This window comes from Myxocyprinus asiaticus, chromosome 49 (assembly GCF_019703515.2).
Source record: "Myxocyprinus asiaticus isolate MX2 ecotype Aquarium Trade chromosome 49, UBuf_Myxa_2, whole genome shotgun sequence".
Lineage (NCBI taxonomy): Eukaryota > Metazoa > Chordata > Actinopteri > Cypriniformes > Catostomidae > Myxocyprinus > Myxocyprinus asiaticus.
In genome coordinates, this window is record NC_059392.1 from 20,565,748 (window position 1) to 20,592,248 (window position 26,501).

Here is a 26,501-nt window from a genome sequence, read left to right on the forward strand (position 1 = left end):
CAATCAAAACATAGTTATCGTGATCATAGTCCTTTTATGCTTCTCGCTTGAGGAGAGGCATAGGTGTTTGACTGTTAAAATGTGCTTACACCAAACCCAGCCAACGGCACGATTCATCACGCTCTCTGGATTGCAATTTCAAAACGCAAACTCGCTGATTATTTTTTACACACCTTGGGGGCTTTAGGGTTGTTTTGGGGATAAACAAAAGCAGCTTTACTGTTAAAACTTCTTTATAAAATGGATAGTTTTGCCTCTATATTCTGATTGGATGAGCCATACTCGAAGCCATTTGCCAAATACCAAAACACACACACCTGTGACTGAATGGTCCACTTTTATAGGTGAAATGTCCACTATGTGGCGCTAAAAGCGAGTTAAATCATCTCCCTAACAGATGACGTTTTTAGTATTAATGCTTTATTGATTTTTAAATCAACAAAACCTACCTCCATACCCTTAAAAAAACAATAATTGTCATTTATAGCGCCTCTAATGTTCATTTTACCAGGAAACTGCCACGATACGTACAACGAGCCACGAAAAACCTTTTTTGCAAAACTTTAAGTATAGTATTGTGACTCTGTGGGACCAGGTTGGATTGTTAATACTTTATATATGTAATTATTTATTAAAAATTGGTGTCTTTAATCACATTGCCACCATTTTGAAGCAAAAAGTCGAGACCAAGCATTTTAGTGATTTTAGACATAGATAAATCACCATAACACACTGCCTCTCTTTGCTTATTGCTTTATTTTACATTAGACACACATGACTCAGTGTTACATAATGCACAAGTTTCCTAGCCTTACTGAGAATTGTTACCAGAATTAAAGAAAGACTTTCAGAAAATGTTCTTACCTTGAAATGGTCTTTAGAGTTATTTCCAATGGTGCTGTTTTGACAAAATTAACTATATTTTGTGCGTGGAACACAATGAGGTATGTTTCTAACTTTGTGACCTTCTGTGACCTATGAATATTTTTTAATATCTCTCCATGCCATTTAAGAGAAGCTTAAGGAGCCAAACTGTCCTACCTCACATTTCTCCACTGTTTACCCTCGCCTGCTTACATTTTTCAGTGGGGTTGGTTGAGTCATCTGTATTTATTCTAGCTGGCCCTGCTCCCTGCTGACAGTAATGGAGACCTAGGGAGCATGATAGACAGTGAGAAGAAGAGAGAAGGGCTTTCAAAGATATGAGGGAATGGGAGAATGAAGTGGATGGAAAGGAAAGCTGTGATCAGCACTGCCTGTCAAAATGCTTCCTGTTGACTGATACACCGAAGTCACTGAGCAGAGGAAGTGAGAGATAGAGGTGTGAATACAACATAAAAACAGAGAGAGGGAGAGAGAGAACACTGCAAAAAAATATATTTTCTTAAGCAGTATTTATGTCTTGTTTTCTAGAAATCTTTAAAACAAGTTAGATTTACTTAAGAAGCAAAACTGTGGAAAATACTTAAGAAATAGTTCACCCAAAAATGAAATTCATCTCATCTCAAAAATTCTCTCATTAATTTCTCACCCTCATGCCATCCATCTCATCATTTTCTCACATCATGCCAAGATGTGTATGACTTTCTTTCTTCTGCTGAACACAAACAAAGATTTCTAAAAGAATATCTCAGCTCTGTAGATCCATACAGTGCAAGTAAATGGTGACCAGAACTTTGAATCTCCAAAAAGCACATAAAGGCAGCATAAAAGTAATCCATACATCTCCAGTGGTTTAATAAATGTCTTTGAAAGTGATATAAGTGTGAGTGAGAAACAAGCAATATTTAAGTTTTTGTCTACTATAAATTCTCCTCCATGCCCAGCAGGCAGGGATATGCACGAAGAATGCTAATCGGCAAAAACAAAAGAAAAAGAATGTTAAAGTAAAAGTGAAAGTGGAGATTGATAGTAAAAAGGGACTTAAATATTGATCTGTTTCTCAACCACACCTGTTATATCACTTCTAAATATAAAGATTTAACAACTGGGGTCATAAGGATTACTTTTATGCTGTCTTTATGTTATTTTTGGAGCTTGAAAAATCTGGTCACCCTTCACTTGCATTGTATGAACCTACAGAGCTGAAATAGTCTTCTGAAAAAACTTTGTTTCTGTTCTGAAGAGAAAGAAAGTCATACACATCTGGGATGGCATGAGGGTGATTAAATGATGAGGGAATTTTCATTTTAGGGTGAACTATCCCTTTAAGAGTTGTTTTTAAGGGAGTATATGTTGAGTTAAGTTTATTAACAAATTTGTAACACTTTGCCGGTACAAATCGGTAACTATTTGCACCTCATGATTTAGACAAAGGGTGACAACTTTGAAGAAGGTAAAATTGTAACATAATTTTGATTTGCTTAAAATTTTATGGTCACTACATAATTCCCATACTTTAATTTGTGTCATCTCATCGTTTTATCCTATTTATGTCCTATTATAAAATGTGGAAAATGGTAATAATGAATAATGAGCAGGTGTGCCCGGACTTTTGATTGGTAGTGTAGTTGAGTCTGTTCATGGCATTTTCTTTTATGATTTGGTACAACAAATCAAACAAAACCTCAGACACAAAGAAGCATCCAATGCTTTGATCCCACAAACAATATTACAATCAACAGTGATGCCTACATGACAGTGGGAAGTATTTGAAATCACATGTTCTGAAGCATAAATTGTGTCTGGTTTTGAGGTAGCTACTCTTTTGGGCTGACAAACCACAAGCATCACATCATACAGTGAAACAACCATAAAGGAACAGCTGTATTTCTCTCAGATCCTCAAACACTATCATTAAAGTTGTGTAATGATAACTAAAGCGTCAGCACTACCGAAGACGTCATAGCTTTAATGTTTCGAGTGAAGGAATGGAGAACAAAAGACATTTTACATATAACTCTGCAAACTTTTGACTTTACTGATAATAATAATAATAATAATAATAATAATAATAAAAAAAAATAAATAAAAAAAAAGAAGTAAAATAAAATAATAATGAACCAGTCTAGTCTGGCTTGCTGGTCTTGTTTGCTGGTTTTAGAGGGGTTGGGAGACTTGTCAACTGGACTTGTCAGAGACCAGCTAAAGACCAAATTGGCCAAGCTAGGAGACCAGTAAGACCTTCTTGAACCAGCTAAGACCAGCAAACCTGATTAGACTGGTTAAGGTTTACTCACCAGGTGAATGACTTTTGTGGTTGTCTTGTTGGATACTGATCCATAGAGAATGAATTTAAGTGAATATTTCTGAACAAAACACGGCAAACAAAATTTAAAAATGCATTGTTGTATGCCTTCTGAACATATACTAACTCTCCTAGACAAGAAAATAAATGAACGCATTAATTGATTGCACTCTTTCAGTGATGTGAGTAGACTGCCCTTGTTTAGTGTGAAATCTGTAATCGGATCAACGTACAGTATCACAATACACCAACGTGTTAGCTTAAGTGCTCATTAATAGCTGAACGTGCTTTATCTCGATCTCAAAGCATCTTGTGTCGCGTCTAGCCACAACAGAGTAACTCATGTGCAGTATTGCGACTTGTCAACTAAGTGCTTTAGGGGACATACTCTGATCTGACCACAATCAGTTGCAGCTGTTGGGTTATTCAGGGGCAGGGGCATCATGCACCTATTTTTTGAGACATGACCTGACCAGGACATGATCACCCGGCTTCTTAGAGGCTTTTGCACATGCAGCTACAGTGGCATGGATATGTTAGCCAGGACACACATTTAGACACTTAAACGCATACTTACTAGCACACCTGGTTAGCAGACAGCCGCCCCAGGGGCTCACTGTTCATCAGATTGCCTCTCCTCTGCAATTAAAGGCCTTGGAAAAAGGAAGAAGGAAGAAAGAGAGCATGACAAAAAATAGTGGGTAGTGGGATAGAATGCCCATTTCTGAGGCAGAACAGCAACCGGACCACAGTTATTATCGTTAAAGAAAACGAAAACTAAATGAACATTTTTGCTGAAATAAAAATTAAAACTAACAAGAGCTTTTGAAATTAACGCGTTAATGCTTGCGATTCATTTAAAATGTAAAAGCAAAACAAGGCTTTTCACTGCAAGCGCTTTTCATGTTGAGTTTATAGCAGCGCTAATCATGTAAATGCAGCTTCACGATTGCTGTATCAAATTGGATAGCCATGGTAAATTTTGTGGAGGACGAGAGTTTAAGCGATTAAATGCCCATTGCAATGAATACGCAAACTATTGGAAATAGTTCTTTGAATAAATAACTTCCCACTTAAACTTTGTGAAACATTTAATGTTACTTGAATTGGCTTTATTTTAGGGCATTTCTGTCTTTATAGTGTGGAAGGCTTTGTTTGATTTTTTTTGTATAAAACATTATTGTTACATATTATTTTCTAAGAAGGAACTAAATAAATGTTTAATAGAAAAATAAATATATATAGAGAGAGTCAAATTTCAGCACTTTCAAAATCTGTGATTAATCAAAATTAACTATGAATAATTATGCAATTAATCGCAATTAAATAATTTAATCAACTGGCAGCTCTAAAACTAATATTATTGTAAAAGCTTATTTAATTCAAAAAATACATTTCTTTTTTTATTTATTATGCATTACTTATTATTTTTATTATTATTTTTATTTTTTAAATACAGTATTTTTGAATAAAAACAACAATAAATACATTTTAGTTAAGATAGAGTTAAAGCTACATGGCCATGAAAAATGCAATGCTTATCAACATATTTAAAGCTGAAGTTTGTAATTTATTTAGTTATTTATTAAAATAAAAAAATGCTCCTACTTCAAGCCATGTCCACACAAATCAGTTTTTTTTTTTTTTTTTTTGAAAGCTCTGTATTCAGTTTTCTAACAGCATAATGGAGAGTGTTTTTGAAACGCTCTGTTTTTGGTGTAGGAAAATGTTGTTCTAGTGTGGATGAGAGCCGCAAACAATAAAATTAATACGTTTCCAAACGAAAATGTTCTAATGTGGACGAGGCCTCAGTTTAATATGCAGACACAACCATAAGCAGTGTTGGATTACACAAAAAAGTAACTTATTAAAGATTAATTATTACTTCTCTAAAATTGTAATCAGTTTAAACTACTACTTAGGTCATGGAAAAAGTAATTTAATTACTAATTACTTTACTTTTAAGTTACTTTCTAAAACTCCTTACAACACTTTTCACAGAATGATTTTTTTGTGTGTGTTTCTGCTCAACAAATGCAAAATAATGTCTGTATTTCCTCCTCATCCACATGCAAACCATGCACTGGTATGAATATAATTAACGTTTTAAACATATTCCACATAAATAATATTATCTTAGGAATTTGTATAACCCAAGTAATGTACTTAAAAGTAATTAACTGACTCTAAAAAAGTAAGTACTTGTAATCTGATTACAATATTTTAAAATGTAATGTATTACAATACTTTTTAATAAAGTAATTAGATTACAGTAACTAATTTCTTTTTAATCACATTACACCTAACACTGACTATAAGTAAGCCATTTGTTGGTTAATACCCTTGAAAAGTGTAAACAATGTGGGTCTGTGGTGATATCACACTGTTTTGTACTCTGAGTTTGGGATGGAGCTATCTGTTTGGACGACCAATGGCAGAAAACAATTATTATTTTTGCAGTTCCATTTGGTGACGTTAGTGGCTCAGAAATTATACACTTTAGCTTTAAATGATAACTGTTAGCGCATTAACACAGCTCTTACATACTAAAACTAAAAACGAAATATACGAAAAAACTAAACTATAACCAGAAAACACTAGATTGAAACACTAGACAACACATAATTGAAAGGACAAAATGAAAATAAAATGGAAATAAAAACAAATTCAAAATTCAAAACTATAATAATCATGCAAGACCAGACAGCAGGGTGCAGAAGGTTCTTTTCAGTTTGACACATGCACACATCATCGGATAGGCCTTAAATATTCATCTCGGTTGCAGCTCATCTCTTGGTCGCAGTATGAACCCTGCACCCTGTGCTGTCTGGGAGCGTTAGCGCTGTGTCTGACTCTGTTTGATCAAAGTAAACCGTCTTATTTCTGTAACCCCATTTTCCTGATGATGTCAGCTTCAAAATCAGACCCCCTACAACCCGTTACAACCCCACAGTCTTCTAACATCTGCCAAAAAGAACTAATTAACACAACAAACAAAAATGTTGCAGGCGCACTTATGCTCTTTGCCACCTCCCTGTCAAATGCTGTCATCGTAACTGGCATCAAGATCATTAAAAACAATTGTTTTAGATTTGTGCTGTGGCCACATGCTTGAAGGGTATAATTTTTTCAACAAAAGATCACAAAAGCAAAAAAGTAGGAAAAACAACAGCAGCTCTCAGATGTTCTATGCTATTTGCATGGAAAATAAGATACACTAGCTTACGCTACATTCACATTTTGTCAGGATTACCGTAAATATGACTACTCTGATATTACACTAAGAGTTGTTAACGTCTTAGTATTCAGAAATGATTTATTTCTACAACAACGCTCATAACCCCAACATTAATCAATATGCAGCTTTATTGCAGTTGAGATAAAATACTTTATCAATACAGTAATTTGCCTCTATATACTTCAAAATCTTGACGAATTTAGAAAACGCACTAGGTAACATTGGCTATATGTTCCCTTACCTCAACTAGTAGTTTATGTCGCTAACACAGACTGATCGCACTGTGAATTCGGTGACAGTAGGTCGAAAGTTCTCCACCTGAAATCGGTCTTTGCATTCCGTAATTCAAACCTTTGCCACCAGTGGCCGAAGCTGGAAGTGTCATTGAACGTATGCTGCGTGTGAGCTTCAGTTTCTGAGTGAAATGTCCACAGAGTGCCGCCAAAAGCAAGTTGTATTTTTAGTTGTAAATGATGGAATACAGGCAAACAGAGTGCATATTTTATTAACCCTATTAACGCCAAACCCCAACTGTTAACCTAAACGTCAGTGGAGTAAAAATATAATTTTAGCGGGAAAATGCAACCTCTGAATTGCGCTCACCATTGTTTATGGGAACGTGATTACTTCCTGGCTTCCACGGGACCAGAACAAGTGTCTCTGTTTCCAACTTGTAACACACTGTACAGTACAAGTCGACAAGACGAGAACATTGTTTTACTAGATGTATACTTTTAAAGGGAAAGTTCACCCAAAAATTATCATTTTGTCATCACTACAGAACTATCCCTTTAATTATAGTAATTAATGACATGAACGCAGCATTACTTCCGTAGAACTGACAGTGCACCTTGTTAGTTCTTCAAAAGCCGAGAGAGTGACAAGCATTGTGCAATGACTGACGGCAAGTGGACGGATGGGGATAAGGAGACTCCTTTCATGGAATTCCCATGGAGGATTCCGGGTGTTTAAGATCCAGCCAACTACATCAAGAACTGTCGACCAATTAGAGGTTCCACGCCAACTCGCCAAAAGCAACCCTCTCCTCTAATCACCACACTCCACTGTGCCACAAAAGCCCGGGCCACTCACCACATTTCAATTTAAATAGGATTCCCCCTCCTCTTTTGCCTCTCGTCCTCTTTCAATGTTTTTCTCCCTCTCTCCTCTCCCCCACTTTATGCCTGCTTCACCTAACCCCCCAAGAGCTAATAAAAGCCGCAACAAAAGCACATACAAAGCAATCAGTCTAATGGCTTTAATAAGTTTAATGCAGTGTTTTCCTCACACTGTTGACACATCGATGTGTTGGGTGGCCAAACAGAGCTCAAGTGTTTGGAGACAGAGAGACGTTCCTTTTTTCCCCGTTTTGTGCCATGTGTGGCCTGCCGTTCGGTGAGTTTTCACAACAACGCAGCATGAGAGAGAATAGACATATTTTGAGACACAAGTGAAAATAACTAGAGTTATTATACAAATTGTGAATATTAAGTCATTCAGAATGCACAGTTTGAATCTCAATTCAGAACACATTAAATAAAATTGATAAAATTAATAAAAACAATAAATAAATGTTTTAATAAAATAAAAAAATTACATAACAAAAAATAAATAATTACAAACCTGTACATTTGATGGCATATACATTTCATACACAAATTCACAAAGTTATTTCATAAATATTTAATAAAATTGTTTGCATAAAAATGTGTATATATTTATATATGTAAATAGCTATATATAGAGAGAGAGAGCAATATTTTAAATGAATAAATTAATACAATTATTATTAGAAAATTATTTTAGAATTATCATATTATTATTAAATCATCATTATATAATTATTCATATAAATTATGTAGAGTTTAAAATAGCATCAAACATTGCTATCAAAACATTGCTCAGTTTTTTTAAGCATTCTGACTAGCCCAACACATCAACATTGTCTCAACCAATCATGTGAGTTTGGGGCGGAAATATCTGTTTAGCTGACTGACCAGTGACAGATGGGGGAGGTCATATTTTGCTAATCCATTTAGTGATGCAAGTACTGCAGAAATTACAAACTGCACCTTTAATTTTCATAAATGCAAAAATAAATGTAAATAAAATTCAGTTTAATAGAATTCAAGCTCCAGAATCCTGATCAGTCGAGCAGTTCAGGTTTAAAAAAAAAAAAAAATCTCCAAACAACATAAGAAAAGAAATCGCTAAAGCTGGAAGCAGTTCAGCAGAAATCCTGTGCTAATCTCTCACCTGTCTGCCCACACGGCAGTCAGTTTCTAAATCCACTGAACATTCTTTGTATCAATAGAGGCGGTTTTGTTCACATACCCCTCTTTTAAAAAGATAGCTTACTGGAACAAATAAATATTTGAAGGTACTTGTAAACCCACAAAATGAGTATGTATGTGTGTGAGTTTCTCTCTCTTTCTCTGTTATTAACACTGCTCTATAATTAGTGGATTAGAATGTAAGCGCTGACCTTTATTACATTAATGTGTGTGTGTTTGTAGCATGCAACTCGGAGAATTTTAATTTGATTTTCAATGTGTACATGACATGCAACTTGTATGTTTAGTGTTTGAACCAGAAACAAAGAGTAATCGTTACATAATTAAATCGTTAATATTTTTAACTCAGGTTGGCTGCACAATTTTTTTTAAATTTTTTTTTTGTAGCACAAATTTCCCAGAAACACTTTGAGAAGGTTCATTACTTTCATTAGTAAGTCACTAACATTAATATTTTAACATTATGCAACATTAACATTTAACATGATATAATACATGGGTATTTACAATAATAATTGGCTAACATCTTTTATTTACTGACTTAATTTATTATAAGGTGTTACCTATGTATTATTGTAAATACCCATGTCAGTAAATACCCATAATATAGGATATTACTGTTTACTATTTACTGTTTGGTGTGTGTGTGTATATATATATATATATATATATATATATATATATATATATATATATATATATCAGTCAGAAGTTTACATACACTTAGGTTGAAGTCATTAAAACTCTTTTTTTTTTTTTTAACCACTCCACAGGTTTCATATTAGCAAATTATATTTTTGGCAAGTCATTTAGGACATCTACTTTTTGCATGACATGAGTAATTTTTCCATCAATTGTTTACAGACAGATTGATTCACTTTTAATTGACTATATCACAATCCAGGTGGGTCAGAAGTTTACATTCACTAAGTTAACTGTGCCTTTAAGCAGCTTAGAAAATTCCAGAAAATGATGTCAAGCTTTAGGCAATTAGCCAATTAGCTTCTGATATGCTAATTGGAGTCAATTGGAGGTGTACATGTGGATGTATTTTAAGGCCTACCTTCGAACTCACTGCCTCTTTGCTTGACATCATGGGGAAATCAAAAGAAATCAGCCAAGACCTCAGAAAAAGACAAAAAAGAAATTGTGGACATCCACAAGTCTGGTTCATCCTTGGAAGCAATTTCCAAACGCCTGAAGGTACCATGTTCATCTGTACAAACAATAGTACGCAAGTATAAACACCATGGGACCACACAGCCATCATACTGCTAAGGAAGGAGACACATTCTGTCTCCTAGAGATGAACGTAGTTTGGTGCAAAAAGTGCAAATCAATCACAGAACAACAGGAAAGGACCTTGTGAAGATGTTGGAGGAAACAGGTAGACAAGTATCTATATCCACAGTAAAACGAGTCCTATATTGACATAACCTGAAAGGCTGCTCAGCAAGGAAGAAGCCAATGCTCCAAAACCACCATAAAAAAACAGACTACAGTTTGCAAGTGCACATGGGGACAAAGATCTTACTTTTTGGAGAAATTTCCTCTGGTATGATGAAACAAAAATTTAACTGTTTGGCTATAATGACCATTGTTATGTTTGGAGGAAAAAAGATGAGGCTTGCAAGCCGAAGAACTCCATCTCAACCGTAAAGCATGGGGGTGGCAGCATCATGTTGTGGGGGTGCTTTGCTGCAGGAGGGACTGGTGCACTTCACAAAAAAGATGGCATCATGAGGAAGGAAAATTATGTGGATATATTGAAACAAAATCTCAAGACATCATCCATGAAGTTAAAGCTTGGTCGCAAATGGGTCTTCCAAATGGACAATAACCCCAAGCATACCTCCAAAATTGTGGCAAAATGGCTTAAGGACAACAAAGTCAAGGTATTGGAGTGGCCATCACAATGCCCTGACCTCAATCGGATAGAAAATTTGTGGGCAGAACTGAAAAAGCATGTGCGAGTCTACAAACAGGCCTACAAACCTGACTCAGTTACACCAGTTCTGTCTGGGGGAATGGGCCAAAATTCCAGCAACTTATTGTGAGAAGCACATTTGTACCAAAAATGTTTGACCCAAGTTAAACAGTTTAAAGGCAATGCTACCAAATACTAACAAAGTGTATGTAACTTCTTACCCACTGGGAATGTGATGAAAGAAATAAAAGCTGAAATAAATAATTCTCTCTGTTATTATCTTGATATTTCACATTCTAAAAATAAAGTAGTGATCCTAACTGACCTAAGACAGGCAATGTTTTCTACAATTAAATTTCAAGACTTGTGAAAAAACTGAGTTTAAATGTATTTGGCTAAGGTGCATGTTAACTTCTGACTTCAACTGTGTGTGTGTGTATATATATATATATATATATATATATATATATATACACACACACACACACACACACACACACACATTTAATTACCCATTTATAATTGTACACATGAATAAGTAATCAGTTTGCAATTTATTCAACAGTGTTTTGTTTTTTGAAAAAAGTAAATTTGAAACTTTCATGACAGTTACTGTAAGTAAATAAGAGGTCAATAAAGGAAAATTTGTGGCAGTTAATAAATGTGTTGGCCTGCTTTCTCATATTTCATAATTAATCTGCTTCACCAATTAGTTTATGTGGTTACGTGGTTGAGTTTTTGGTTTAAAGTCTGTTTTTGTCCATGTTCTTACTTCTCGAAGCATGTTTGAGGACTTGTCTGTCAGGTTTTTGAGCAACACCCTGAAAGCATAGCATTATAAAATGCTCATATTCTTGGGTAGAAACGAGAATAAACCCTCGATTCTCTGTAGCTTAAACAAACCTTTCCATGTGTGGAGTCATGGAGCCATTTTAACTGTTACAAAATTATCTATAGTCATAATCGGGCTCCATGCAGAGGCTTCCAGCAGAAGTGCGAACAAATTGGTGCATTGAGGGCACGGCCTCTCTCTCTCACGAAGGGCTGGGGTGAGGGGAGGGTCACCCTCCGCTGTGTTCTTTCTCTCATTGAGTCAGGACTGCTTCCTCATCTAAAAGCGCACTCAGCTGACACAATGCATGGCTTTGCTGTTTTTCAGTGCAGCTTACAAAATGCAAACAAAACCGAAGGCTGCAGAACGCTCTGAGTTAGTCGCCGCATGCTCCGGAACGTTCTCTGTGTTTCACTGAGTCAGAACTAAGACTCACTCACACATGCATTTGCTTTCACTCGATTCCTTTTTCTCTGGTTTTACCCTGAATTGTATTTGGCTGGTTACCTGCATGCCAGCTTTTCGACAGCAGTCGATGTTGCCAGCTGCCTTCTTTCAAACCATGAAAGCTTTTGTAGAGTGTGTTTAAATGTCAGTGGACCTGTCAGTCAGCAACAGGATATGACACGTAATCTCTCATCGCAGTGGATGTCATCAGTGCATGACATCTCAACAGGAAATCACTGGCGAATTCTAACTAAAGACAAAAAAAAATAAATAAAATAAAGTTATTGTCCAAATGGCTTCTTGTATAAAAACATCTTGTGTAGCCACAGTCAGTTTTAATATTTCATGCAGACGCCTCGCATTGTGTACAGTAGAGGAGATATAAAACAATGGACAGCTAACTTCTAGCAAGCTTCTAGCAAATGGGCTCCAATGGCGTGACTTCATACAGTACATAATTTCCCTTTATAAAAAATCTAGAGTCATTCTTCATTGCCACTCATTATTTTCACATGTAAATGAGCTTGCGATTCGCCGCAAATGTTTGCCAGAAGTTTGCAGTTTTCACCGGTAGTGGTGAACCTGTAGCAAACCTTTGGTGACAATGAAGAGTTTGCCGCAAAGCTCATTTTTATGTGAAAATATCGCGTGGCGAATTCACTGCAAATTTGCGCCAAGTTTGCACCAAGTTTCCCAGAACTCTCCTTTGTAAGGGATTACTACGTTACTGTGCTACTGTATGTCAATAGTGCAAAAAAAAAAAAAAAATGACGTAAAAGTCGACACACATGTACTCCAAAATACTTTTAATTTTAATCACGCTACAAACGTGACATTTCGAGTGGATATTGCATTGTTGTTTAGTGAAGCAGCTGTATTATGACATTCTTAATGCTTTTAAAAGAAAATGGCTGACTCAAAAATAGGACGTAAAAGTCGACACACATGTACTCCAAACTTTTACATTTTAATCTCGCTACAAACGTGACATTTCGAGGGTAAATTGCGTTGTTGTTTTAGTGAAGCAGCTGTATTATGACATATTTAACACTTTTGAAAGAAAATGGCTGACTCAAAATAGGATGTAAAAGTCGACACATGTACTCCAAACTTTTACATTTTAATCACGCTACAAACGTGATATTGAGCGGAAATCTCATTGTTGTATTAGTGAAGTAGCTGTATTATGACATTTTTAATGCTTTTGAAAGAAAATGGCTGACTCAAAAATAGGACGTAAAGTTGACACACATACTCCAAACATTTAATTTTAATCTCACTACAGACATGCCATTTCTAGCAGAAATCACATTGTTGTTTTAGTGAAGCAGCTGTATTATGACATTTTGAACGAAAAACATGACTCCTTTGTCTTGCTAATGCTAATTTCATAGCTTACATTTTATGTATACTTAATACAGTTACATTATATATTTTTTAAAACTTTTTGCAGTTACAGCTTGATTGGAAATGACACCAAATAAAACTATTCTGCTCATAAGTGATATTTACCATGAATTTGCTTACTTTTCTTCAAACATCACTTTTTCAAACATTTATTTAGCGCTTACCTATTTAGCGCTGTACACTTGTAATCAAATCACCCAAAAAGTTTGCTAATACCAGGTGTAAACAGGGTCTACCGTTCACTTTGCTGGACAAATTTAGCTTTAAGTTTGAAAAACGATACTCTGCTGTCTTATACCCTGGCGTACAAATTCAGATCGCTGTTTAAAAAAGGCCCATCCATTTAATTTTCTGAAACAGAATCACAACTTGCAATCGTAAACGCTATAAGCTATATATAAACAGCTGAAGCAGGTGGCCGAAATGGTTCTCTCAACATGTTTGTAGTCTACGCTAAGTGAGTATGCTTTTATTATAATAAAAACAGAGGACTGCACATATGGCAGGTGTAATGAAAATTGAAGAACATAACAAAACAGACAGACAGAGCATATTGGGTATTGAGGAAATTGTGAAGCTCTTCTTTTGTCAGTTTTATGGTGCCATTCAAGAATGCCTTTGCTCAGTTATATATTCTCTTGAGTTTACAGCTGCTAGCTTAAGGGTTCGAGTGTGTGGATATTTTGTGTGTGTACGTTTGAGAAGGGGAGCTGGTTTGTCTTTCAAAAACACTTAGCTTTTCTTTCTCACCCAGCAAATACACGGCTAATTAAATCTAATTAGAGGAGTGCTGTCATAAATCTTTGACAATGCCTTCTGGATCACCCACAAAGATATTTTTGCTTTTCACCGTCTTTTCACTGTTGATTAGCATGATAGTGTTTCTGTGTTCCTGCGCCCGTGAATTTACCACGATCCATTAATTATGATTAACAATATGAACAGGGACAGTTATATGTTGGCTGGCTCCTCCTGCACAGTGTGAAATCAATTCATTTTTAGGCTTTTTATTATTTTTTTCTTTTCTTTCTTTCTTTCTTTCTTTCTTTTTACTCTCTCTTACTAATTTAAGAGTTTTTATAAAATTCTGAAATATTGTTACTAAAACTGAGTGGATCTTTGTTGTTTGTTTGCAGAAACACTGATGGACACCAAATGGGCTACAACTGAACTTGCATGGACTTCACATCCTGAAACTGGGGTGAGTTACTATTTTTGTGTTTGACTTTTAATAAAGTATAAAGGATGACTCTCACAAAAACATGTTCAGGTCACATTTCACGTTAAATCAAAATCAATATTTTTATTTAAAATAGTAATACAAAAATAATGATTAAAAGTGAATGGTTAAATTAACAGAAAATAATTAAATATGATTATTTTTGCATAAAGACACATTTTCATAAAGATTGTTAAGCCTACAGTTAGAAACATTTAGATTTTTACATTGAAGCATCATTTTCCGAACAATAACCCCACCCCCCCCCCAGCCCCAGTGACACATATCATCCTTCCATGTCCATATATTATGCTTGTAAATTTCCCTCCCTACCCCCATTAAAGCCCTTAAACTCCCACAAGCACAATGGGTCACAGCACACCCATTTTGCACCCCAACAGATGCCTCCTTTCAGAATATACATTGCCCAATTCTTCCCCTTCTGCTCCCTGTCAGGCACACAGGTATACATTTCACCCACAACGCCCCACTGTATTTCAGGGCGGACAGGGGAAATGTGGCACCAGGGCTGCACTCCCTTAAATTTCACAGGGTTCTGGCAGATTTATTTTCAATCTGAAACATAAATATTGCCTCTACTGGGGTGACTCTCATGAAAACATGTCCAGGTAAAATTTTACCCCCAAACTGAAAGGAATAAATAAATAAATAAATATAGACTTTGCATAAAGAAAATTAAGCCTGTAATTGGGCCATTTAGATTTGTTTGCATTGTGACATTATTTTCGTGACTATTTTTTTATTATAATTTTTGTTGTTTCCTTTATTATTAATGGTCCTTCTTACTAGATTTAGTTACTGTAGTACAGTGAAAATTAGTATTAGTAATGTTTAACTATATTAGATACAGTTAGTAAAAATATACTGTAATACAATTTTATTTATTGTAATCTTTTAGGATTTTTTAACTATATAACTTTAAATAAATGACTGTTAAGCAATGATTTTTGTTATTGATATCAGCATAGAAAAGCAGTAAAACAGAAACTATCATATGGAACCCCTTAGAGTTATTACTACAGTAACCATATTTTAACCTTGATATTCATAGTAAAACCATAGTAATAATACAGGAAAATAAAAACAATGTTAATAAAATTCTTAATTTTTGTGAGAGGAACGCAAAAGTTATTGTGAGGTAATGAAAAACTTATTGCGAGTGAATGCAAAACTTATTGCGAAAGAACCCAAACTATTATCATGAGTGAACACAAACTATTGCAAGGAAATGCAAAACTTATCACGAGGGAACGCAAAACTTATCGCAAGGGAATGCAAACTATTGTGAGGGAACGCAAAACTTATAGTGAGGGAATACAAAAATTATTGTGAAGGAACGCAAACTATTGCGAGGGAATGCAATACTTATTGCGAGGAAACGCAAAACTTATTGCGAGGGAATGCAAACTATTGTGAGGGAATGCAAAACTTATTGTGAAGGAATGCAAACTATTGCAAGGGAACGCAAAACTTATTGCAAAGGAATGCAAACTATTGCGAGGGAATGCAAAACTTATTGCAAAGGGAACACAAAATTTACTGTAAAGGGAACGCGAAACTTATTGTAAAGAGAACACAGACTTTTGCGAGAGAAAGCAAAACTTATGGTGAGGGAACGCAATCTACTGCGAGGGAACGCAAAACGTATTGCGAGGGAATGCAAACTATTGCAACAGAACACAAACCTTTGCAAGAGAACGCAAAACTTATTGCGAGGGAACGCAAAACTTATTGCGAGGGAAAGCAAACTATTGCGACAGAATGCAAACCTTTGCAAGAGTACGCAAAAATTGTAGCAAGAGAACGCAAAACGTATTGCGAGGGAATGCAAACTATTGCGACAGAACGCAAACCTTTGCAAGAGAATGCAAAACTTATTGCAAGAGAATGCAAAACTTATTGTGTGGGAACGCAAAACTTATTGCGAGGGAAAGCAAAACTTATTGCAAGGGAATGCAAAACATATTGTGAGGGAAAGCAAGCTATTGTGAGGGAACGCATAACTTATTGCGAAGGAAGGCAAAACGTATTGCTAAGGGAACGCAAACTATTGCGAGGGAACACAAAATGTATTGTGAGGGAACTCAAACTATTGCGAGGGAATGCAAAACTTATTGTGAGAGAATGCAAACTATTGTGAGGGAATGCAAAACTTATTGTGAAAGAACGCAAAACTATTGCGAGGGAACGCAAAACTTATTGTGAAAGAACACAAAATATTGCGAGGAAACACAAAACTTATTGCGAGGAAACGCACAACTTATTGCAAGGAAACGCACAACTTATTCCAAGGGAACGGATAACTATAGTGAGGAATGCAAAACTTTTTGTGAGGGACTGCAAACTATTGCGAGGTAACGCAAAACTTATTGCGAGGGAATGCAAACCATTGCGAGGGAAGGCAAAACTTATTGCAAGGGAACGCAAACTATTGTGAGGGAACACAAAAGTTATTGTGAGAGAAGGCAAACTATTTAAGAAAAAAGTTGTATGCCCTGTCCTCTAAAGGGCTTCGTACTACGATCTTGATGTGTGAATAGCTTACAATTTGAATAATATTTCAATAGTTTTTTGCATTGCAGTAATGCAAATTAGGGGAGGAAATGTGCTTAAGGGAATAATACCATGGATAAGGTAAAAAACAAAAAACAAAACAATGGTCCCGAATATAGGCTACATTTTATTTTATTCTTATTTGTATTCTTATCCGTCTTTTGATTTTGGGTTAAAGTATGACCCAGAGATATTCTTGACAGTTTTGTGAGATTCACCCACTGGCATAATTGGCACAACTGCATCTTCCATATCGCTCTTTCCTATGCAATACTCATTTGTTACTTTGTCTGACATGAAATTGAATGGTATGTTGTGCCCAAAAAAAAAAAAAAAAAAGGGAACTGTGCCCGCATATTAATAAAACCAGCGGAGCAAATAAATTGGATTAAATCCCAGTCTTACTCTTTTGTTTCTTTTGTTCTTTCTTATTTAAACTGTCAAGAAGAAGAAGAAGAAGAAGAAAAAGACTATTACTCTCGCACCTGTAACCAACCAAAGCCATAAACACAATAAAACAAAGACTCTTCCTTTAGACCATAAAGGAAAAATAAACATGCAATATACATATTTATATATATAACCATTGTTATTGTTTATGTTTAAAGGTATTTTCTATGTCAAATTACCTTCTACTATCAATATATACTGTATCTGTATATAACCACATTAACCATCCTGCTATGCCACCATCTTCATCAAGAAGTAAATTCACTGTCCCACTAAGATTGCAGAAGTGAAAAAATAAGAAACGTATATAACTATTCATCGACTATTCAACTATTCATCAAGTAAAATTAATGGCAGGGAACCTGACCCTTTTTCCCGCAGCCTATTTAATGCATTAATCCTAGATAGAGAAAACTTTGATGTCAGATACTGGTGCTTCGTAATACCCAGAGGAGTCAAAGAAAGTGCAAAGTGCGGGCCACTTCCTCTGCCCCATCTTCACTCACTCAGCAATTTATTCCACTGAACTAAATGATCATTTACACCTCATATTTTCTGCTGTCCCATTGACCTGCTGCTGAATATTGATCCCTGCACCCCTGGCTCAGTGAGGCCGTGATAAAGTAGAGATTTCTGGATGCCTCAGTCTACCTTGGGTCCCCGAGGCTGATACGGATGAATGTCCTGTCCACACCACATGCATATCGCTGTGTAAATTAAAGACTTCACCCTTACACAAACACTACATCGCTCTGATCAGCGAATCTCTGGATGCCGGACTAGTTTTCTCTTCCCTTTCGACTCTAGCGCATTTGCAGTTCGCATTGCATTCACACTGACCCAATGGAATAAAAATGTAAATTATGTAAAAATTTAAAAAAACAATGTTTTCAATTTACCGCAATTTGTTTCATGATCCCTCACTGTTTCGTGACTTAAACATTTTAAACTTCAGTAACAAAAACAATGTTACAGTTGGCTAAATAGATTAATTTCTGTAAATTAGTATAAAATTTGATTTAAGGCACGCTCACACATACCTTCGCATGGCGAAATTCTGTAGGTGGAATACAGTCATCTCAATGGGAATCTGCGCGATAGTGAATTTCGCCCAATGAACTTCAGGTGAAGAATTTCCCCTCACAAATTTTGAAGTTACGTGAATTCGCCAAACAATGGGAAATTGTTTGGTTTGGCAGTGACCTCTGTGTGGGTGGTGCTTTGTTCACCGCTACACTGAATATTCACAATGTACAAGGATATCATTTTAGCGGTGAGTTTCTTTTTAACTTAATCCTCACAGAGTACAAACTGCAGCATTAAAAAGACACTGCTTGACAATAATTGTTTTGCTGGTTTCACAACTGCTCAACATCCGCCCACGCCATCTTCGCCCACGGAATTCCACCATACGAAGGTATGTGTGACCGCGCCTTTAGATAAAACAATTTGTTTGCATCATCACTCAAAAAAGATTTGCACTGATTCCCTTGCATGGAATTTTTATTCTTTTTTTTTTGTAGCACATTTTAATATATATATATATATATATATATAAATATTGGTGTTTGTTTTTTTTTTTTTTTTTATCGCTCATTTCTTTAAGTTTTCTGTTCGCTTTGGGTTCAGACCCCATTTAATGACCCCATTAAATTAAAATAGGAGTTTTGTGGCTTTTGTCTGTTAGCTATGAGGCCATCGATATGCTACAAGTCCTCCTACAAGAAAACACAATTTATTTCAAGCAGATGTACACATTTAAAATTTGATTTTTTTCTCATCTGGGAAAACAGGCCAAAAATATTGATGATTCATCATGTACTTCACAGATATTAGTCCAATTAAACGCTCTCTAGAATGATAATTCCCCTCCCCCAAAGCAATGCAGCTTCGAGGACCACAATGGCATAAAAAAAATACTTCTTCTAAATATACTCACTATAAAATGCTGTTTCGTTAACTATTAGAAAATAATTTCTCTTCATTCAGCTAGATAAAAAGGAAATAATTCAGGCAGACAATTTGACAGCTTATTTCTCTGCTTGAATACAATGTAATCATGATGGTGTAATTGAATGGTAATTGATTGTGAAGTGATGCCGAGAGTGCTCCACACTCGAGGTATGAGGTAAACATCCACTCGTTGTTTTTGTTGATAGAGTTCTGACATTCCACAGTAATTTTGATGAATTTGCCAAGGTGAACATGGATGAAAGACCAGCACGCAGCTCCCTACTTAATGATGGCATGTACAATGTGTAATTGAAAAGGCACAAACCAAAAAGCACAACATTTAATTTCCCCTCGCTTTTATCCACCCCATTCACTTTGTTTCTCGCCTTTCTCTCTCCTTTATATTGTTTCTTGAGCTCCTTTCTTGTAGCGTGTGAAGCCGTAGCTAAGAGCGATTTATTGCCTGCCATACCTTTGTAGTGCTTGAATTCTAAAGCCCTGGATAACATCAAAATGAAAATGGTTTCATATGTAAGACTGACAATAAAACTTATTGTACTGTACTATAGATAAAACACTTGTTATTGCTTTTGTTCTGTAGAAGACACCTACTATTGTAGGTCACCCTGTAGACTTGAAGTCACAAGGTGACCTTGAATGGTGTTGTTGTTGTTGTTGTTGTATCTATGACTAAAAGTGTTAACTATTTCCTACTATTTGTCTCTTTCACCTTATGCTCAGTGGGAGGAAGTTAGTGGATATGATGATGCCATGAACCCCATCCGAACATACCAAGTGTGCAATGTTCGTGAGCTTAATCAGAACAATTGGCTTCGTAGTGACTTCATCCCTCGCAAGGACGTTCTCCGTGTGTATGTGGAAATGAAATTTACTGTACGGGATTGCAACAGCATTCCCAATATTCCAGGATCTTGTAAAGAGACCTTCAACCTGTTCTACTACGAGTCCGACTCGGATTCAGCAACAGCCACCAGTCCATTTTGGATGGAGAACCCTTATGTCAAGGTGGACACCATTGCTCCAGATGAGAGCTTCTCCATGTTGGAGTCTGGTCGCGTCAACACCAAGATTCGCAGCTTTGGTCCACTTTCCAAAGCTGGCTTCTACCTGGCCTTCCAAGACTTAGGTGCCTGCATGTCTTTGATCTCTGTACGAGTTTTCTACAAGAAGTGTTCAACAACCATTGCCAATTTTGCGGTCTTCCCTGAGACGGCAACTGGCGCGGAGGCCACTTCACTAGTCATTGCCCCTGGAACTTGTGTGGCTAATGCTCTGGAAGTGTCGGTTCCTCTCAAACTCTACTGCAATGGAGATGGAGAATGGATGGTTCCTGTAGGTTCCTGCACTTGTATGGCTGGGTTCGAGCCTGCTGTTAAGGAAACACATTGCCAAGGTGAGTGCTGATTAGGGCTGGGTGATATATAGAATATTCACAAGATATTCATATTGATTTTTTTGCCAGTATAAAATTCTGCAACACTGTGAATATCTTAATGATTTTAATGCCCTTTTTTTTTTTTTTTCGGGACTTGAGAGACTATGACTAATTTAACGATTTGTTTGCGGCATCACTGAATTCCCTGTGTGGCATTTTTTTAATGTATTTATTAAAACAGTTTATGCAAATAAATATTGCTGTTTATTAATATGTATTCTTATATTGGTGCATATAGTTTATAGTATACTAAGTATATTGTGTATACTAGATACTACACATACAGTATACTATCAATTGTTCAATTGCGGCATATAAATTAAAATTGTTAGATATTCTTGCTTGTGTATATCAAGTAAAAAACAGTGGAACAATGCTTTAATTACTTATTTCATTACTATTAATTACTATTTATTACTTATATAGTTCTTACATTAACATTTTTGATCATCTACTCGGCAACAATGAAAAACAAATCTCCTTTTTAAGTAATTTCAGAGCAAATACATAAATAATGAGATACATATCGAATATCGTGAAAAGGCTGAAACATATTGTGATCATGTTTTTAGCTGTATCACCCATCAGAAGTGCTGATGTATGTGTTTTCCCCCAATTTGCAGTTCAGTCTTTTATTACAGTATCACATTAAGGCACATTTTTATTGAGGGTGTTTGGCCAAACAGCAATTTGGTTATTCGACCTCAATTTAAGCAGAGCAAAGCAATGAATAAGTAAAAGACTCTGTATGTCTGTCGGAGTGGAACATTTTGCAGAGAGAAAGGAACAGTCTTGATGAAAAACATATCAGGTTTAGACCAAGGTGAATTAAGCTGGCATGTAACATAGCAGCGGTGAAAGTGAGCAGAGCAGACAGTGTGAGGTCAAGGGTCAAATGGAGATCTGGGAGTGAGAGTTGACCAGGAATCGATTTGCGGATCAAGGGCAAGGGCTGCAGTGAAACATTAATGAAGATCATGAAATAGAGAGAGAAAAGTAATCCTGACAGTTAAGGCATCAGAGGTTAAATGTCATAGATAGACAGTTGGTTCCAACACATTTTAAGAACTACAAAGGCAGAAATACTGAGCAGTGAAACTTTGGAGTAAAGAACTAAATTGGAGTGGTGGTGGCGTAGTGGGCTAAAGCACAGTACTGGTAAGCAGAAGGTTGCTGGTTTAAACCCCACAGCCACCACCATTGTGTCCTTGAGCAAGGCACTCAACTACAGGTTGCTCCAGGGGGGCTGTCCCTGTAATATGTGCACTGCAAGTTACTTTGGATAAAAGCATCTGCATTAATGTAAATGTAAATTTAACAGTTAGTAATATGTGTACAGAGAAAAGAGGATTATTAGCAGGGTTTGCTAAGGCAATTACTATTGCTCACACTCAGGGTTAGGGCTTTGAACAAACCTCTAATCATACGTATTAAACTTCAGTATAACTTCAGTGTAACTCATTCTGCACTGTTTGTGTTACAGATCTGAATTATCTCAAATTGTGAGCTAGGGTAAGGATTAGTTTAGGTTAAGTTAGGTTAGGTTAGGGTTATTGTTTTTCATCTTAATTTTCAATTTACGGCAGATGATAAAACATCAAAAATATCTTGAGATCTTCATCAAAGGAAGAACCCAAGTAATGGTTGACCAGAGATTTTTTAATGGCTGATACAGATATCTAGAGAGCATTTTATTCAAAATTCTCAAAGAATTTCTAAGGAGAAATTGTTTATAATTCATGTCAGTAGATTTAGGAACTGACAGAGAGAGGAGCTAACATTTCTGTCAGTCAAGCAGGTATGGTTATCAGCCGATCTCAAAATGGCCAAGTATTGGCCGATTAATCGGTCTGGACGACATATCGGTCTTCCACTATATTGAATGTCCTAGAGTCTTGGGGGTGGGCTCTTTTGACTTGGGCCAGTAAGTGCCCAACAAGAACACCCTATTAGCTAGCAACACCATAGCAACCACCCAGGACACCCTAGCAACTGTAGATCAATGCTCTGGCAACCACTGTTGCATCATAGTAATAAAGTGATTTTCTACTGCTGTCAACTAAAATTTAAGCATATTCATAGCTGTGGGGGAAATATGGGCAGTCCTAGCAAATCTGTAGTGTGATGTACAGTTAAAACCTCATTTGTTTGCTTGTGGTGGCTCAAGGTGAGAGCCCTGGCGGCTAAGCCCTGGTGAAAAAAATTCTCAAATCAAGTCGATCAAAAACTAAAGGAGGGGTAAATCTCTCTGTCACTCTCTCTCTCTCTCTATCTCTCTCTCTCCTTCATCTGAGGGCCACTGGTCTCATTTATACCCTGCCAGAGCACGGTTAGGACATTCACATGAATATTAATTTTGGAGATCCCTTTTTTATGGCACTCCACATTTTCCCTCTCCGTTTTTTTCCCGCTCACTTCCAATTTCAGCACAGATTCTAATAACTTCCTTAAACCCTATGTTCTGCTCTCAGTGGGGGTGGGGGGGGGGGAGAACATTTGTGCAATAGTGTGAGCAATAGACTGTGTTGAAAAGAGTGCACAAGTGAGAGAATTCATGAAAAAAGCTTGCAGGATTTGCATTTATTTGCCTGCTTTCACCTCTCCGCTCTCTCGCTCTGTGAGGACTGCTGCTAGAGGAAAGATGAGGATGAAAGCAAAGGGCTGACTTCTTACCTTCTTGGAAGCGATTAATCAGCACTTTCAACCTTTCAAAAAATATCCTGACTTTTTTAAAAGGGGAATTTCGAGCAGTCTTTCATGGAGACTTGAAGCTATTTGGACTCATTTGTCTAGCTAAGATTTGCTTGATTTATGTGCATCTGAAATCTGAGGGAAAACACTAAGGACTCATTCATCTCCAAGGTGATGCATTAATGCGATAAACTCAGATTGACAAGGCCTACACTCTTTCATCTTTATCCCTACGTGAATCATTTCCTAAGTTCCTTCTTCACTACGTACCTCTAGACACCTTTGATTAATGGTCGAACAAACAACCCCCCGTTTACTAAGTTAACACAGTTTCCCTGGGCTAATGGAACCTTGTGTCAATATTGCACATTCTGAGAAAGGGAACTTGGAAGATGACCTCATCCTAGAAACCAGATGTTCAAACCTTTTTCTCAGAAACATTGCAGTGGTTCTTTATTTACTGATAAAGTTGGAAACCTCCCATTATACTCCTTCTCTGCTGTTAATTAACATAAAACTGTCTGCTTAATCACTTAACAAAACATTTAAAGTGACCTACAGAGCTGAAAGATCATAGTGGCGTTGGGTGCCCCATAGAGCACATCCATATTTATCAAAGGTGTGCTAAAATGTGTACACAAGCTGTGTAAGTGGTCTCAGGGCACCACAAGTCCAAAGACCTGTGAATGACGCTCTAATCTTTGTATTCATAAGATAATGGCTCACACTTTCTCTTGTACCCCTTAAAATACGATTTGAACATTTCCTCTGGTACACATCGACATGCCCTGTGTTTGAGTATTGATTGAAGGAGTTAATTATGAAGAGTGCCCATGTTTGGAGCTAACAGCCATGTGTTTGTAATTGAAGTTGACAGTTAGTATATGCACATGGGGTTTATGTAAGGCCAGGGTATGTTGTTGGAACTCGTCTAGTTGTAAGGGGTTTATTTCCCCCAGGGAAAGCAACAGTGAATTGACATTGCCAAACAAATATGTAAGCAAGAACCTGTGCGCCTTTGCATTTTATGATGCCAAGATTGTCAGAATCAGTATGGAAAAATAGACCACATACTGTGGGCAAGAGAGAGAAAAAAAAGAAAGTAAATTAAGGTTAACATATGCCCAAAGCTCCCATTTTAACAGTAAATTTTCCTTGTTCGCACCAAGAGTAATGTGGCAAAACATTGAGGTCGAAAACTGCAGATGATTTTAACGCACCATAACAACTACTTAACTATTTGCCTAACACCTAAATGAAAGAGAACTCATGAATTCTGTAGTAGAAATCCATGCTAGGCATAAAGCTAGTAAAGCTATTACTGTTTTTATCACTAATTGTTAAAGTCATTTTCAATGCATTGTTAAAAAACAACATTTCTTCTTTTTTTTTTAGCTTGCAGCCCAGGCACCTTCAAGTCCAAGCAAGGTGAAGGGTTCTGCTCCCCATGTCCACCCAACAGTCGGACAAGTTCTGGAGCAGCCAGCATCTGCTCCTGCCGAAATGGCTACTACCGTGCAGACAACGATTCTCCTGACTCAGGATGCACCAGTGAGTGATTTCCTCGACTCAACCCTGCATGACTTCATCCAGACAAAAGCAGTGCTGTTTATTTGCATGTCATTTGTGCACAAAACCATATTGGCCTAAACACCATTGGATAATTTCTGAAGTCATCTATTATATTCATTCAAACTGAATCCTTAGTCACTAGTCCGACAGTCAGGAGAATGATTGTTTTGGAATCATTTGCTGTTCTCTTGCTTTATATAAGCTTCTCTCTAGCTGTGTTTGTCAGCAGTCTAAGCAAATGCATCCAAAAATGCTTTTCCCAAGAGCACCAAAGCTATTTCTTACTATTTTTATTTTATTTTTTTTTATTTTATTTTTTTTGTATCTTAAAATGAGCTGTACAAGAATGAAAAACAAAGTTTAGCTTAATTTCAGTTTAATATAAGACCTTATTTGAATATTAGCTCTTCAAAGAGTGTACATCAGAATCAGAATCAGAAAGAGCTTTATTGCCAAAATGTGCTTCCACATACAAGGAATTTTTCTTGGTGACAGAAGCTTCCAGTGCACAACAATACAACAACAAGACAGAGATAATAATAATAATAATAATAATAATAAAAGAAAATATACATATAGTATGTACAAATGCAAATCTGTTATATACAGTGCAAAGGAATATAATGCAGAAGAGGTAGGATATGTTAAATAATATAACTGACTAGACTGTGTATTGCATGTAATTTAAGTGTAGTTTTAACTGTTCATGAGATGGATAGCCTGAGTAGAACTGGATTAGCAGCGCCTGTAGCAGGTTGAACTTCCTCAACTGGTGAAGGAAGTACAACCTCTGCTGGGCCTTTTTCACAATGGAGTCAATGTGGGTATCCCACTTCAGGTCCTGTGAGATGGTAGTGCCCAGGAACCTGAATGACTCCACTGCTGCCACAGTGCTGTTTAGAATGGTGAGCGGGGTCAGTGTTGGGGTGTTCACAATTATCTCCACTGTTTTGAGTGTGTTGAGCTCCAAACTGCACCAGTGAGCCAGCCGTTCATTCATGAAGCCCCATTTAACCATTTTACAGGCTACGGTGGTTTGCTGGTCTCAGCTGGCCACCAGGCTGGTTTCACTGCTTAGGCTGGTCTAGTTTGATGGTTTTAGAGGGGTTTATTGCATGTGTCTGTTGGTCAGGCTGGAGATCAACTGGTCGACTTGCTAGACCTGCTAAAAACATCTTGGTCAGGCTGTAAAACCACCAAAAGCAGCTAAGACCAGCAAACAACCATAGTCTGGTTTAACCTTATCTAAATCAT

The 26,501-nt window shown here is 36.6% G+C and overlaps 1 protein-coding gene across 7 annotated transcripts in view; it reads left to right on the top strand.

Annotated features, from left to right (window-relative positions):
• LOC127438130 (ephrin type-B receptor 3-like) overlaps nt 1-26,501 on the top strand; it is a 64,261-nt gene that overhangs the window by 19,077 nt on the left and 18,683 nt on the right. For all 7 annotated transcript variants that reach the window (XM_051693449.1, XM_051693445.1, XM_051693450.1 and 4 more), the window contains 3 exons: nt 14,469-14,533; nt 20,270-20,942; nt 25,071-25,226. In XM_051693449.1, coding sequence (XP_051549409.1) covers nt 14,469-14,533; nt 20,270-20,942; nt 25,071-25,226 — 894 coding nt within the window. The remainder of the gene's footprint in view (nt 1-14,468; nt 14,534-20,269; nt 20,943-25,070; nt 25,227-26,501) is intronic.